The sequence below is a fragment of the Ursus americanus genome, chromosome 2 (assembly GCF_024610735.1).
Source record: "Ursus americanus isolate L20-20 chromosome 2, mUrsAme1.1.p, whole genome shotgun sequence".
Classification (NCBI taxonomy): Eukaryota; Metazoa; Chordata; class Mammalia; order Carnivora; family Ursidae; genus Ursus; species Ursus americanus.
In genome coordinates, this window is record NC_142128.1 from 43,988,126 (window position 1) to 44,004,482 (window position 16,357).

The 16,357-nt window shown below is 45.6% G+C and overlaps 1 protein-coding gene across 1 annotated transcript; it reads right to left on the bottom strand.

The window, feature by feature from the left end:
* Positions 1–1,487: 1,487 nt before the first annotated feature.
* OR6P1 (olfactory receptor family 6 subfamily P member 1) lies at positions 1,488–2,441 on the bottom strand. The gene has a single exon (XM_045784654.2). The coding sequence runs from the start codon at positions 2,439–2,441 to the stop codon at positions 1,488–1,490; it is 954 nt and encodes a 317-aa protein (XP_045640610.2).
* Between the last annotated feature and the right edge of the window lie 13,916 nt (positions 2,442–16,357).

Sequence of the window (16,357 nt, forward strand, 5' to 3'; positions counted from 1 at the left end):
AAACTAAGAGCAAAGGGAAATTTCTTGGTTTTAGGAGCAGAATTCTTGGCATAAAATGCCATGCCTTCCCTAAATCAATGAAAAGAAAAGAGAACATAATGAAGGGAAGGGACAGGGAGCCAATCTCCGAGATGTTTCTTTAGAAGGCCATTTAAATCTCATGAAAATAAAGCAATTTACACTTTGAAAAGTGTCAGGTTTCTTTGTTGCTGTTGTTGTTATTTCATTTTAGATCCTGGAAAACCTGAAATGATTATTGATCGAGGAGTTTTCTTTAATAAGCAATCATCTGTGTTCCCCAAAGCCTTCAGAATGAGCAAATACATCAATTATGACAATTTGAGTTTGTGAGTACTTGTTCAATACCACTTTTTTTTTTATTTCTTCGACATATCCCACAACTAAAGAAACACTAAATATGGTTCAAATGTGCAGAACAAAACCCTGAGTCAGGGTGGGAAAATCTCCCTAAGCAATTCAAGCAAGTTTCTAAAAATCAAAGGAACTTGGGCAAATGTCTACAATTCAGGGTTTGAATCTGAGGCATCTCACTCACTCCAGAGATAGCTACCTGCATCCCACCTCTCATTCCGTCATTCTATCTCTTATTAAGATATTTTCTGTTCTGGTGCTCATTTGTCCCAGGAGCAAAACTTAAAATAGTTAGCAACTGGTATAACCCGGGTACCAACTAATTAAAGCAGAAGCTGCCCATTGTGCTGGAGAAGATTGTGAGACCAACCTATACACGAGTTTGCTACCGCATTTCACCTACTACGGAATCAGCACTCAGTAGGTCAATCCCACTGAGCGTCAAAGAAGGGGTGCGGATGAATATTTAGCCATGTCCACGGTGGCGCCCACACGGCTGAAGATCAGCATTACGTTTCCCTCCTCCTTGACGTGCCGCGGGTATAAGACGTGTAGAGGCGCGGAGTGTTGAGTAGGTGGCATGAGCATCCGTTCTTGGGGTATAGTAACTACTTTTGTGATTTCTCATGGAAGTGGGATTTGAGAATTTAGATCTTTGAAACTGCTGCAGTAAAGCCTCTATCACTTTGACATATCCACGAGTAAGTCCGCTTTCTTATATTTTCTCATTTATAAAATAAATGTGTTGACCTAAAGTAGGGAATTTCAAACTGGCTACGAAACAAGAGTTGCTAGGAAGTTGGAAATTGTGCACAGCATAGCTGCAACCTAGACCTACTCTATCAGACCCTCGACAGATTTTTTTTTTTTTCTGGGAATTTGCATCTTAACAAACCCCCGGGAGCATCGTATGCAGCCAATGCAACCTCAGTTTGGAAACCCTGTGCAAGATCAAGGATTCATAAGCTTTCATTTGTATCAGGAGATTCCCGGATGCTATTTAACAAAATTGCGTATTAATCGATACTTATGTTCCCTTTGATCCTATTTTATGATTCCTTGAGGTGGCACCATTAAGACCCTGTTCCTTCCTGACTTCTAGGTTCTGTTGTACATCAATCTGGGACATCCCTAGAATAGCGGCATCTGCCCAGGACCAACTTTCTGAGAGCATCCTTCACCTCCTTGTTCCTCAGGCAGTAGATGGCTGGATTGAGGAATGGTACGATGACCGTATAGAGCACAGAGATGATCTTGTTGTGGTTGAAGGTGTACATGGCCCGGGGCCGCGCATAGGTGAAGAGGGTAGAGGAATAGTAGATGACAACCACTGCCAGGTGAGAGGCACAGGTGGAGAAGGCTTTGCGACGTCCCTGGGCAGTAGGAATTCTCACAATGGCGGCAATGATGGCAGCATATGATGAAACCACAGCCAATAGAGGCAGCAGAATCATCACGAGGGCCAAAAGGAAGTCTACTAGTTCTGCTTGCTCCTTGTCAGAGCAGGTGAGGTTGAGTAGGGGAGAGATATCACAGAAAAAGTGGTTGATGATGTTGGGTCCACAGTAGGACAGTCGGGAAATGAAAAGAAGCTTCATCATGGAGCTGGAGAAACCACTGCCCCAAGACGAAGCAGCAAGACGAATGGCCAGGCTGGAGGGCATGAGACTAGGATAACGGAGGGGCTCACAGATGGCCAGGTAGCGGTCATAGGCCATGACCGCGAGCAGGACACATTCGGTGCAGGCCAGGGCAATGAAGAAGTAGAGCTGGGTCATGCAGCCTACATAGGAGACTCTACGGTCCTGGGTAAGAAATGCTCCCAAAAGACGGGGAACTGTAACATTGATGTACCACAGCTCCAAGAAGGAGAGATGGGCAAGGAAGAAGTACATCGGGCGGTGAAGGGTTGGAGCGAGCCAGATTGTGGAAACGATGAGTGTGTTCTCCAGCAGTGTCAACAGGTAAATTGCAAGGAAGAGGACGAAGAGGAGTAACTGGAGGGGTGGAGAGGTAGGGAAGCCCACCAAAACAAACTCTGCTATGTGGCCTCCACTCAAATTTCCCATTGTCTCTGTCCACCTGCCTACCTGAAAAATAACAGGAAGAACAAGATGTTGAGAGACAGAAGGACCAAACACCTAACTTCCCCCCAACTCCAGATGACAGCCTTCTCAAGATGCTCAATAGTGCTCTATCGATTATTAGTACGTCGTTCAGCTCCTTCACTTTGCTGGTTCATCTCCCACCTCAAGGGAAAATTCTCAGACTTGAGGATTGTACTCAATAATGTATCGATCTTAACTCCAGTGGCTATTTGATACATGCTTGCCGATCGGGTCTTAATATTTCAATTCTTGTTTTCTTATCCATGACATGTGCTTCCTTCACTTCCTGCAAAACTGCAAGCCCCATGGCACCTGGACTCCGTATTTGCTGAGTGAATGAATAAAAGGAGGCGGAGCAAGCTGGAGCCCGAGGGCTTCTGTCTCCAGGGAAAGATGACGTAGTTGCTCAAGGACATCACTGAGCTGTAGGCTAGGCAGCGTGGGAGGAAGGAGGGCTGGTTTGGGAAATACCCACTCACAGTTAAAGAAATAATTCAGTATAGATGAGCTAAGAGTTCTTTTTAAAAATTATTATTATTATTATTTATTTTTTTATTTTTTAGAGAGAGAGAGAGAGTGCAAGTGGGGGAGTGGGGCAGGGGGAGAGAGAGATAGAATCCTAAGCAGTGTCCACACTCAGCGTGGAGCCCCCACATGGGGCTCAATCTCACGACCCTAAGATCATGACCTGAGCTGAAATCAAGAGTCAGATGTTCAACCAACTAAGCCATCCAGGTGTCCCATTTCTTTAAATCTTTATTTGATTACTATTATTATTATTATTATTATTATTATTATTATTATTATTTTGAGAGAGAGAGAGAGCTAAAAGAGTTCGTCTCCAAAAAAAGAATTTTCCATTCATTTTACAACTATTTCGGAGTACGTTTTCTGTGCTAGGATTAGGTTGTCTCATTCCAGGGCCGGTGTGGTAGGTTGAAACATGGACCCCCACATGCGCCCACACCCAGTCTCCAGAGCCTGTGCAAATTGCATGCTCTGACAATGTCTTTGCAGGTGTGGTTACGTTAAGGACATTGAGATGGTAGTCCATCCTGGATTATCCAGGTGGACCTTAAATGCAATCTCAAGGGTCCTTATAAGAGAGAAATGTGAAGTAAACACATAGAGAAGAAGGCACGTCGGAGGAGGAACGGAGATCTGAAGACGCTGGTCCTGAGGATTGGAAGCTATGTGACTACAATCCGAAGAAAGCCAGCAGCCACCAGAAGCAAGGAGTGATTGTCCCCTGGAGACCCCAGAGGGAGTGCAGCCCGGCCAACACCCTGCGTGTTGATTTCACACTGCTGACCTCCAGAACAGGGAGAAAGAATAGACCTCCATTGTTTTGAGCCAACAAGCACGTGGCATTTGTTACAACGGTAACAGAAAACTGATACAGCCACTGAGGCATCAGATTGGAAGAGGCCATCATCTGCCTCCCGACCTCCCTTCACAGCCTGGCAGTCTTCTCTCCATATTGCCCGTGGAGGGCACCTGACAGACACAGAAATCTGACTTGAGATTGGATCATATCATCAAGCTTTCTCATTTTTGGTGGGACTTAACATTTTTTATCTTTAAGCAACATAAAAAACGATACATCGTTGTCATAGCGCTGCCTGGGGACAGATGGCAGGTGCAGGTGTGGGGAGCACAGATGTGCAGAGAAGCTGAGTCAGGATGTGGTACATCTGGAACCCACGTAACACTGTGTGTCAACTGTACTCAAGTGAGAAAAAAAAATTAAAACGAAAACAACAGCAGCAACAAAAACGCCATTCCCAACCACAAAAGACAAAATAAAATAATAATATATCAGCTTGCAAATTATAAACTTGACATCAATTTTTTTGGTCATACATTTTAATAGTTGCATGGAATCTAATGTCCACTGCATGTGAGTATTGACATTTTAAATGAAATTATTATATCACTCCTTTATATGTTCGGTGAAGTCTAAGTATCGGTGCTATGATACCCACAGATACTTGTTTCAAAAATTACGTGACTGCATGTGTCTTTAAAAAATGGAAATTTTTTTTATTTTTCTCACTGAACTCGTAATTCAAGGTATTGTAATATATTTTTATAATTACAAGCCTTTTATTGATTTCTCTATTTCTATCTGCATGGTTTTTTTTTTTTTGTTTCTTGTACTCTGGAGGCTATAAATATTTTGAAAAGATTTTCTATTAGATTTTATTCTGTAATCAGCATGCGTTTCACCAAAACAATAAAAATATATGACAAATTCTAAAATATGTTATTTTTTATTGTCATATCATTTTATAATAATGTGGACTACACTTCTTCTCAATTCTCGTGTGCATCCGTGAAAACCACTATCATCAGAATGAGAGCAGTTTCAGAACCCGTTCCATCCTTATTTTTCATTTTGGAGATAGAAACACTGAGGAAACGAGTTCACAGAAATAAATGGCATTGATACACTGCAGCTCAGGGAATGGAAGTCGTTTTGTTATAGTAATAACACTAAATTACTTGAACTTTCTATTAGTTATATGCCAGAAATTACACAGTCATCTATCATCAAAATGGTTTTTATTGATCTATTAGCTGACAAGTCAATCAGCTTCCATTCAATTGTGTTGAAAGAAATAGATGGGAAACTGCGGACTTGCAAAAGGACGGGCTGCCGGGAACGTTCGCTCCCTCTCCCAGCACCGACACTGCCCCCACACTAGCTTCCCTCTGCCCCCCTCCACTCAGTGGGTTGGTTATGCCTTCCTTTGTACCGAGGGGGACAGGTTTTGAAAAACAAAGGGGAAAGGAGAAGAAATACTTTCTCTAGCACACCGATTCTAAGAAGAACTGGTAAGACCTTTGAAGACCAGGGAATGGTTCCCTTGGAACGATTCGCACCTGGATCTTGGAAAACCTTTTTGCACCCTCCAGCACGCAGAAACCCGGGTTCGGAAAACTGACTTAATGCATCAGATACTTTTCTGAGAGCAAGTTTGGAGAGGAGGACTGGGCAGCAAGGAGGGAGGACAGGACAAGAAGGAAGCACAGCATGTCCTGGGGCAAAACATAATACAGGGTGGGAACAGCCCTAAAAGGAGGGCTGGAAGTGCCCAAAGCCAAGTTAAGGACATTAGATGCTGCCATGGACTGAGCAATGATGACATGAAGTCTCAAAAGGGACCTGCCCTCACCCTCTACCCTCAGTATACAGAGCAGTGCCTATACAAGGGCAGACAACTAAATCATTAGTGGGCTGACTTTCAGCCTTGATTCGTGTGATCTTGAATCATTTACTTCCTCGGATACATATTTTGTAACGTACAATAACTGGATACAAACTAGAGTTCTTTCCAGCTGCAGCACCGCGTGAAATTTGCTTGAAAGTCCTGAGGGTTGGGGGAAAGCAGCCCTTAGAAAGGAGGTGGAGCGTGGGAAGCAGCCTGGAAAATACACGGTCTGGTTTCAAGTGTGTTTGAGGCCAGCCTTGCTCCGCACCCCCTTGTGCCTTAAGGTGTCTGCTCGTTCCACCGCAAGCCTGCAGACCGGCTCCCTTGCACCCAGAGGAGCCCAAGACCCAGCTCCTGCCCACCCCTCAGTATCACTTCCCATCCCCATAGTCCTCGGCTTCTAGCTAAGTCGTTGAAAACAAAATGCTTTTTGCTGCTTGGACTGGCTGCTGTTGCCAAGGGCTTTCCCCTCCCGCTGGGGCAACTCTGGCCCCTCGACACTATGACCCCATCTCTCCCCGATTTCTGCTCTGGGCTCCAGACCTGCCCTCCCTGTCTGAGGAGCCCCCCCCCCCCCCCACACACACACCAGAGAGACTGCTTCTGACTCAGGGCACTCAGAGGCCTCAGGTAGCCCTGAGTTACCCGTGCGCTGTGGGCACTGATGGCTTATGTTGTTTGTTCTTGTGTAAGTTCTGGGCCACGTCTTGTCCTCATCGTCGGGCTTGGACAACAGGCGTCCTCTGCTGCCCCGCGATACTTCGGGAGGTCAGGGCAGCATTCCACCATGAAGGTAGCAAGGGACAGGTGAGCCTGAATTTCAACATTCAGAGTGATAAGCTCTTTAAAACATCTCTGGTTTGACGGCTGATAATTAACAGGGAAGATCTCTAGGATTATTCCATTGCAGTTCCCCTTAGAACCAAGAGCAGCTCATTAGCCACACTCAGGACTGCATGACGCTGTAAGACTCATTTTGCCCTGGCTCCTCTCTCCCTTCCACCTCCCCTCCCCCATCCATCACCAGCCACCCCCTCCAGGTGAGCCAGACTCTCGAAAACACCTCTGCGCTCTCCCTCTGGTCTTCTGCACATGCCCAGACATCATAAACATCAGTTTTTTTGTGAAGACGTTGTCCAGGAGTCCCTTCCATCTGCTGTTGGGACTAGCACTCTAGTAACAGATCTACTAACAGATTGGGGTCGTTATGCATTGACCTGGGTTTTCCATCCTCAAGAGTAGAAACTCTCACTGGTTTCTCTAGCCTCATTAAGTTCAGTGCTTTGCATATAATGGGTAAAAATAAACCTCTATTGAATGAGGTAGTAGGTAAATAATGTAGTAATTTAGGAGCTTGGGAAATTGATGCCCCTTCTCTGTGCCAGAGGTAGAAGGCTGCACCTGTTTCTTGTCTATCAGACAGGGACGCTGCTCCTGCTGGTGACATCGGCCATTCTCACTTTATTAGGCTGTGTGACAAAGACATGATCTACGTGAGGATGATTTGCCCACAGTGTGAACCATACTTGCTATTTTAAAACGCGTTGGTGATCCCAGAACTCTGTGGGCTTGAAACCATGCAGACGTCACCGGGGCCACCCCGCTTGCTATTTATATCAGTGTAACTGCCTGGGCTCCTGGCTGCTCCTCTCCAAACATGCCACCTCGTCCGTGCCACAGACACGGAGCCTGACGGCACCTGCCTGGCCCCTGGCGGCCCCCACAGGAAGCCACACAAACCTTCATGCCGAGATGCCTCGGGCAGGGCTCTGCACACAGCCATCTCCCGTGTTCAGAGAAAATGCTTTGTTTCGTTTGCCTTGAATTCTTCATTTGATTATCACAAATTGAATAATTGTAACTCAGTAAACAATCTGGTGACTCAAAAGCTGAGCTCTGTCTGGAAACGTAATTATTGTCCTAGTCTGCATGGCCCATAGAGAAGACGACAGAACTGATCCGACGTGCGAGGCACTGAGAACTTTCCATGTGCTAGCTTTATACCCCAACGGCCCCGTCGCCCAAGCACTTTTGTCCCTTTATTTTATAGAGGATACAGAGATAGGAGTGATTTTTTTTTTCTTCAAGATGGCACAGCTTAGGAAATTGTGGAGCTGGGATACACCCGAAAGTCTGGCCATGAAGTTATGGCAGTAAACGGAGTCCCCATCCTATCCTGGCCCCAGTGTAAGTGACTAACCGTTGGTGAAGCCAGATAGACTCGGTCAGGTAGAAGCAGGGGTTTGTGGTTGGCTTGTCTGTGTTCAGCGGTCAGACTCAATCCATGGTTTTTTAACATCTCACTTGAATTTGGGCTATGATGTTATGGACTGAATATGGTAGATATGGCTTTGGTCCCGTGCTGGGGCAAGGAGGTGCTACTCTCCAAACACGGTAGGTCCCCACCTCTCCTACCATCAGCCTCTGCGCGCAGGATTTCCCCTTTGCATACACAATATCCTGTCCTCTCCACATGTGCACAGACCTCTAGCACTTCGCTGCAATGGAACGAGAAACATCCCTTATACCTGCGAACATTTTAAATGTGCCTCTCAGGCTTTAACTCCATAACGGTACACATTTGAATATGAGTCAAATAGCAGGGATCTCAGTACGAGATGTTTGCATGACTAAGCTGGTTTTGATTTTAAGCCAATGGAACATCTGGAGAAATTCAAGAGATTCTCAGGATTCTGAGGGATCTGGAAGGCCTAGGGAATGAACGAGGCTCTCACGCCTCGAACCTGAGTGAGGCAGATCTTCTCACAGAAGTTTGCCTCGTCCCTTGCCTGCCTGACCTCTGCACTCATTCACGGCTCTGTCTTCGGATGTTTGTCAGGACGCTGGTTACCTGCTGCTTCTGGACGGTGCATGAGCCCCCGCTGCCCCCGCTGCCCCCGCTGGTCGTCAGTAAAGCTGATTTTGCAGGTTGGTCTCTGAATCATCCATGGCGAGCGAGACAGGACAGTGTCTTGGCGGGTGAGCCTTGAAGCAGACAGGGACAGCGGTAGCCAGCTCTTATCCCCTCATCATCGGGGACAGAGTCCCTTAGGACGCATTGTCATGGTGACCTACCTCTCCCCAGCAAGACTGGGTCCAAGTCACTCAGAGGCCATCCTATAATGAAAGAGCGAAATCTGGAGGGACATAGCCCTGGAGAGAAGCAGAACGAAGTCGTTGACTTCCCTGCCTGAGTGCCAGCCAGGTGCTGTCTACATCCTTAGACAGACTTATTGACAATTCAAGTTAAAGTCCATCTGGCTTCCTTAAGATTGAGGAAGTAGAACAATAAAGTAAGAAAGTTCCAGATAAATTAATTGTCTGGTGTTTTAGACCATTACCTTTTTTTGAGAAAATATCTGTCACACCCAGACCACCTTGCATCAGTATTACTTGTGTGTTCATGAGTGAGGACAAGATGCTTCAGGTCCTGTTCATACATCTACAAGATCCAGTGGTGGAAACGTCTTTCCCTGCCTGCCCCTTTTCACGTCCCTTCGTGAATACTGCTGGGCTAGGAGGGGACACGGCGGGGCGGGGAGAGCAGGGTCTGAGTCTGGGCAGGGGAGTCATTTCAGGCACTGGATTCCTGGCTCAAATCTGAATCTGCTTCTCGCAATGAGGGGTTTTCCTTGACCACAGCTCTGGGTTCCTGCCTGCCTTTCATGCCCAGGCCATTTTCGTGCTTCTCTGTCTGCTGGAGCCGTCACAAACGGGGCAGGTTACCTCCTGTGTTATGTACTGATCTCCCCGTCCCTGCAAGTGTGCAAGCAGAGGTCGAATTGATGTGGGAAATGAGGGCAGAAGGAAGTGTGGATAAAATTAGCCCACTGACAAATACTTGAGGCTAAGGTTTTGCTGGAGGAAAAAACATTAGTGTGACAATAGCAAGGCCTCCAGGGTCCTGTGACTCTTTAGCATATGAAAGTCCTTTTGGAAACTCCCCTTTGTCTTTACTTCCCCCAGCTCCAAAGGGTATAAACCTCAACCCTCACCACCTCCCCACTCCCCCCTCCCGCCCGCCCCCCCAGCAGCTCTCTGTCCACAGGTCCTGTCCCCATGGTTTAGTAAAGCCACCATTTTGCACCAAAGATGTCTCAAGAATTCTTTCCTTACACCAGTTAGAATGGCAAAAATTGACAAGGCAGGAAACAACAATTGTTGGAGAGGATGTGGAGAAAGGGGATCCCTCCTACACTGTTGGTGGGAATGCAAGTTGGTACAGCCACTCTGGAAAACAGTGTGGAGGTCCCTTAAAAAGTTAAAAATTGAGCTACCCTACGATCCAGCCATTGCACTACTGGGTATTTACCCCAAAGATACAGACGTAGTGAAAAGAAGGGCCTTATGCACCCCTATGTTCATAGCAGCATTGTCCACAATAGCTAAATTGTGGAAGGAGCCGAGATGCCCTTCAACAGATGACTGGATTAGGAAGTTATGGTCCATATATACAATGGAATATTCCTCAGCTATCAAAAAGAATGATTTCTCAACATTTGCTGCAACATGGACAGGACTGGAGGAGATAATGCTAAGCGAAATAAGTCAAGCAGAGAAAGACAATTATCATATGGTTTCACTCATTTACGGAACATAAGTAGGAAGATTGGTAGGAGAAGAAAGGGAAGAAGGAAGGGGGGTAAACAGAAAGGGGAATGAACCATGAGAGTCTATGGACTCTGAGAAACAAACTGAGGGCTTGGGGATGGGGGAATGGGATAGACTGGTGATGGGTAGTAAGGAGGGCACATATCGCATGGCGCACTGGGTCTTATATACAAATAATGAATCCTGGAACATGACATCAAAAACTAGGGATGTACTGTATGGTGACTAACATAACATAATAAAAAATTATTATTAAAAAAAAAAAGAATTATTTCCTGGCCACCGGCTCTGGACCCCAACCCTCCAAACCACATGAAAACGACCTCCATTTAGGGTGCAGTATTGGGAAGGGAGCGCACTGTACTAGAAGTAATTTCCCACTCCGCCCTGTAAAACAATAGGGCTACGAACAATGGAACTGAGGCCTAAAGGATTGGGAGAATTACAGTTATCTCTGCACGTTCTCAGCCTGAGTGGTGCGGACTGAGAACTCCCAGAACTAAAACACAAGAGGAACAGCTTGAGAAATGGGTGACAAATTCACTCTTGACACGTGAAGCCCAAAGAAATGCACCGATATTAGAAATGTTGGCCTGGATCTTAGGCCTGTCTTCTGATTATAACCCTGGAAATAATAAAAAGTAATCACGAGTATGACAGAAACAGATCTGAGAGCTGTAACCAGAGGAACGGAATCTAGAGAGAGAGGAAAGTGAACAGCCCCACTTGAAGAACGGGCTTTGCGGACCAAAAAAGGAAAAAGACCAACAATTAGCCAAGAAAGGAATCACGAGTACAGTCCTGGAGGGTGAGGGGCCAGATAGTTTCAGGAAAGGGGGGTAGTGACAATAGAGAGAAATTAAAGTGAAACAGAAGGAGCTGCTCCTACACTTCTTTCAATGGATCAGGAAAAAGATACACAGTTGCCATGTAGTTGATGAGGGGACAGAGGGCAAGCTGAGGACAAAGCAAAAGCTGACACCCCACACCCCCCCCCCCCCCCCCCCGCCATGGGATGTCCTGGCTGAAAGAAATAACAAATAGTTAATTTATGGAGCCCACAATCCTGCAGGACAGGCGTCTCCCTCAGTTTTAATGTCTTAGCAATTTACAAGAACAAAGCTATCAATAACCTAGCTTCCGGAAGGAAATGTATGTAGACACAATTACATTTCCTTGCTCTCTACAAGCCATTGACAAGTCCTTGAAACAGGCAGAGTGACCTTCCTCTAGGGACTCAATGTTAATACTTTGCTAAGGGCAAAAGGCAGTCCTAGCCTGACCCCACCCCCTCCCCCAGGACCCTGTAAGTCTACTTTAACATATAAAAATTCCTTTGGAAACTTCCTTTATCTCTACCCCCCAAGCATAGGGCCCACTGATATTATTATTATTGGAGAGTAATAAATGACCTTTTCCCACCAATAGCTCATCCCCTCAAGGTCCTGGAAACCTTGCTTCCAAAATTCTTTAGAATCTCTCCCTAGCCCCCTCCCAACTTGAAAATACTTATAATGGGCCACTCCTCATGACCCCGGTGCAGCTCTTTCTGCCCACATGTCCCATCCCCGTGCTTTAATAAAAACCGCTGTTTGCACCAAAGATGCCTCAAGAATTCCTTCTTGGTCGTGGGCTCCGGACCTCGCCTCACCGATACCGCACACCCGCCCCATAGTGAGCACATACTGTGGACTGGACACGTTGTTAGGAATTTTATTATATCAACCATACAGTGTAGCTACAGTTGCAACCACCCAAACCCCCAAATTAAAGTGGCTTAAATCACAGAATTTTATTTCTCTGCCAGTACAGTGACGAGCCATTGTGATTGGCAGGGTGCTCTGGGCACTGGGCGGGTGGGCTCAAGGTTGTGCAAGCCTGGGGGGAAAGGTCGGCCCTGCCATCCTCAAAATATGCTTCTGCCGCTGGGGCCAAGACACCCGGTTTTCTTCCTTTGTCTTTTCCCAGCAGCTGATTGCCCTATTGTTTTTAACCTGCCAGAAGCATATGTTGCTCACAGTAAAAACAAACGTGGGCTCCTTTGAAGGGAAGCTCTTGAGGTCAGTGTCTGAGATGCGTTTTGTCCCCCGCCCCACAGCTCCTCCCGGCTGTCTCTTCCCCGTTTCTCCTGGGCGTCTTCAGTGACGCTGAGACACTGAGGCAGAGCAGTCTTGTGTGGGGACAGTGGCCCTCGGGACGGCTGAAACCATCTAGTCGTCCTGTGCGGGTCTGTGTACTGGACGCTCCCGCAGATCTCCAGGAATTTCCAGTCCATGCTCTACCATCATTGTCTGGCCCTTCCACGAGGAGAACGTGAGTTTCTAGAAAGAAAGGAAGGAAAGGAAAGGAAAAGGAAGGAAGGAAGGAAGGAAGGAAGGAAGGAAGGAAGGAAGGAAGGAAGGAAGGATAGACTTTCCTTTGGGTCTGTTTTCCCCATAGCCAGAGCAGTGTCTCAAACAGAGTCAATTCTTACAACACATAGAAGGAACAATGAACACTTTGCACATTTAGGTTGAGAACAGAAAAAAACTTGATGTAGGAAAGATGCTGGGGTTCAGAGCACATGGCAAAAAAATTATTCTTTTTTTTTTTTTAAAGATTTTATTTATTTATTCGACAGAGATAGAGACAGCCAGCGAGAGAGGGAACACAGCAGGGGAGTGGGAGAGGAAGAAGCAGGCTCCTAGCGGAGGAGCCTGATGTGGGGCTCGATCCCATAACGCCGGGATCACGCCCTGAGCCGAAGGCAGACGCTTAACCGCTGTGCCACCCAGGCGCCCCCCAAAAAAGAATTCTTAAGACGTCTTCAGTGCAAAAAGCTGGTTTTATTAAAGCACAGGGACGGGACCCTTGGGCAAAAAGAGCTGAACCGGGGTCACGAGGAGTGGCCCCTTATATACTTCCAAGTTGGGAGGGGGTTAGGGAGAGTGTAAGTCTAAGAATTTTGGAAGCAAGGTTTCCAGGACCCTGAGGGACTAACTAGTAAGTGTGTAATACTGAAGAGGGAAACTGCCCAGCGGCCCAGGCCAGGAGGCCCGTGAAGATGGAAAGTTACTAACAATGAACCAGAGATAACCAGAAGCCCCACTGGCAGCAAGAGATAAGCAGCAGTTTCTGCCTCTGTAAACAGGCTTCCCGTGCTACTGTTCCTGCCTGAAACAGCCCCCACTCCCCCAGTTCAAACCCACCTCCCAGCAGCGGGCATAGCCCTTGGAGCCTGAGTGCCTGCACTCCCCTGTAAGAGCCCTGTAACCTCGTTGCCCGGGGCCCAGAATTTGGAGCACGAGCTCATCTGGGTCCGCCTGCGAAAAATAAATCCGAGTTCTCCTACTTCTCCGAGTGTCACTTGGTCTCTCGCCGGTCTGATTCTTATTTTTCTGAAACATTTCCAGACTGTTCTCTGCAGTGACTGAGCCCATAAACACCCTCTAGGGAACGCACAAGACTTCTGCGGCAACACTGGTTATCCCCGGCCCTTCCAATGCTCACCGCTCGAGAAGGTGTGAATGTCCCCGACCATATTTACCAATGAGATGAGGCACATTTCTACATATTTATTTGAATATTTTCATTTAGAAAGGATCTCTTCATAGCTCTTGAACATTTTTGCTATTGATCAGAATGTTTTTTGGTTTTTTTTTGTTTTTGGTACGGATTATACGTATACTATGTGAGAGCCTTTTGCCAAATGTATGTGTTGTATATATTTTCTCTCATTCTATGGAATTCCTTGCTTAGTCTTTAGATTTTCAAATAAAACACAGATTCAAAAATCATCCAAACAAATACAGAGTTTAGTGAAATTCTTATCAGGCAAACACCTTCCCAATCACCGCCTAGATCAAGGAAAAGAACTTTGCCCCTGGGAGTCCCTCTGCGCGCCCCTCCCTCCAAAAGTAATCTCTACCCCACATTTTACATTAATATTTTCCTGAAGTTTCTTTTCAGTTTATTTACTTGCCCATTCATTTATGAATAATGCTGTTTTAACGAACAAAATTTCTCCGTTTCAATTTAATCGATCTTCTCATTTTTCGTTAAGATTTTAATGCCCAGTTTAGACTATCTTTTCCTATCCTAAGGCCATTGTGAAGGTAATTTTCTGTATCAACAATAGCTTTATTATATTTAAAAGTTTATTGTTCTGCCTTTCAAATTCAGGCTTGGTACCCAGAAATGGATTCTTGCTCTTGTTGTTTATGGAAGCAGGTTTCCTCCGTAGGGATATGCATATATGCATATGCAATTTTCCTAGCATGAGTTTTTGAAAAGTCTGCTATTTTCTAACCACTCCGCAAAGCCATATTTATCATAAAGCCAACGCCCCTGTGTGCATGGGTCTTTGGGGGCTCTCTTGTTCTCTGTTGGTCTGTCAGTTGGGCCAATTCTACATGGTAGCTGCATGAGTCTTGATATTTGGTAATATATATACACACACACACACATACTATATATATTATTTTTACATATAACATATATAAGTTATTTTTCAAGAATGTCTTGTCTAATTGTAAATCCATTTAAATTTTAAATCCCCTTATAGTTTTCATACACAAAAAAAGACACTATGAGGTTTTTCCCTGGGAATTCTTTGAAACATAGGTTAGCATGGGGAGAATGGACATCCAGACCGCACCAAGTCTTCTAATCCATGACATAGCGTATCTCATCATTTATATAGGTCTTTTAGAATTATTTTAATAATGCTTTACAGTTTCTATGCAGAGGCCTTGCATGTCTTTTGTTAAATTTATTCCTAGGGCTTTGAGATTTTCATAGCTTCAAAATGTGATATATATTTTAAAACCAGATTCCAATTGTTGCTGATGATGGGGATGCCATCGATGCATTTATGTGCCAATTCAAAAATGATCTGAATGGGACAAAATGGAAATACTGCAAGTCAAAGCTTATGGGATATAGCTTTCCAGTGTTCAGATGGAAATATAGGAAATAATATGCATTATATTACTCTTGTGATACAACCTCCACAGTGCTTCTAATTCTAAGTCTTCTGGGCGATGTCAAGATCTGAGGCTGTGGTCATCTGGTTTCCTTCATTACACATCATATGTCTGCTGAAATGATTCCGAAACAACTGCCACTGTCAAACCCTTCAATATCATGATATTGTGTGTGTGTGTGTGTGTGTGTGTGTGTGTGTGTGTGTGTGTGTGTGTGTTTAGCCAGTCATAGAACACGCCGGCTCTACTGCCATGTCTGCTTGATGGATCAACGTTCCACGATATCCTAGATATTCAGAAGTGAGCGTCTGACTGTCACTAGAAGGACACAGTCATGAACAGTGTTTTTAAAAAGCTTCAGTAATCAGGGGTGTCTGGGTGGCTCCATTGGTTATGCATCCAATTCTTGATTTGGGTTCAGGTCATGATTTCAGGGTCATGGGATCGAGCTCCGTCTCAGGCTCTGTGCTCAGCTCAGAGTCCCCTTGGGGTTCTCTCTCCCTCTCTTCCTGCCCCTCCCCCCATTCATGCTCTCTTTCTCTCTAATAAATAAATAAAATGTTTAAAAAAAAAAAACCTTCATCCACCAGTATGGCAGTGGACTTAACAAGTTGAGATATCAATCCCGACATGCACAGACAGTTGGCGATTTCTACATGGTGTATCACCTACTAGAAATGGCTTATCTCCTGGGAGGCGCAGCCCAATGCCTCACAACGTTGCCAGGAAAAATTCCTCAGCCATTGTGTCCTTAGACATAGATATAACATCTCTTAGTGTTGTGGTCACAGGGGTTGTTTTTCCCTTCCACAGTGTTGCTCTTCACCTTCCCTCAGTGATGTGGGACACCCGGAGGCTGACAGCAGAAGCCCTCGGTCTTCAGAAGCAGCCAGTAGAAGGATGAGTGGTTGAACAACTTTCTTAACAAACTAAGTAAAAGTCTGTGATGCTTTAGTTCCCAGACTCAGTCTCTGGATTCCTACATGACCACCTCTGGAAAAAGGGAAATGGCACCGGCTTCTCCTGACGTCACAGGATAAATGTCTACTGACGTCGGGGGACAGTCAGTCACGGCAATAATCCAGGA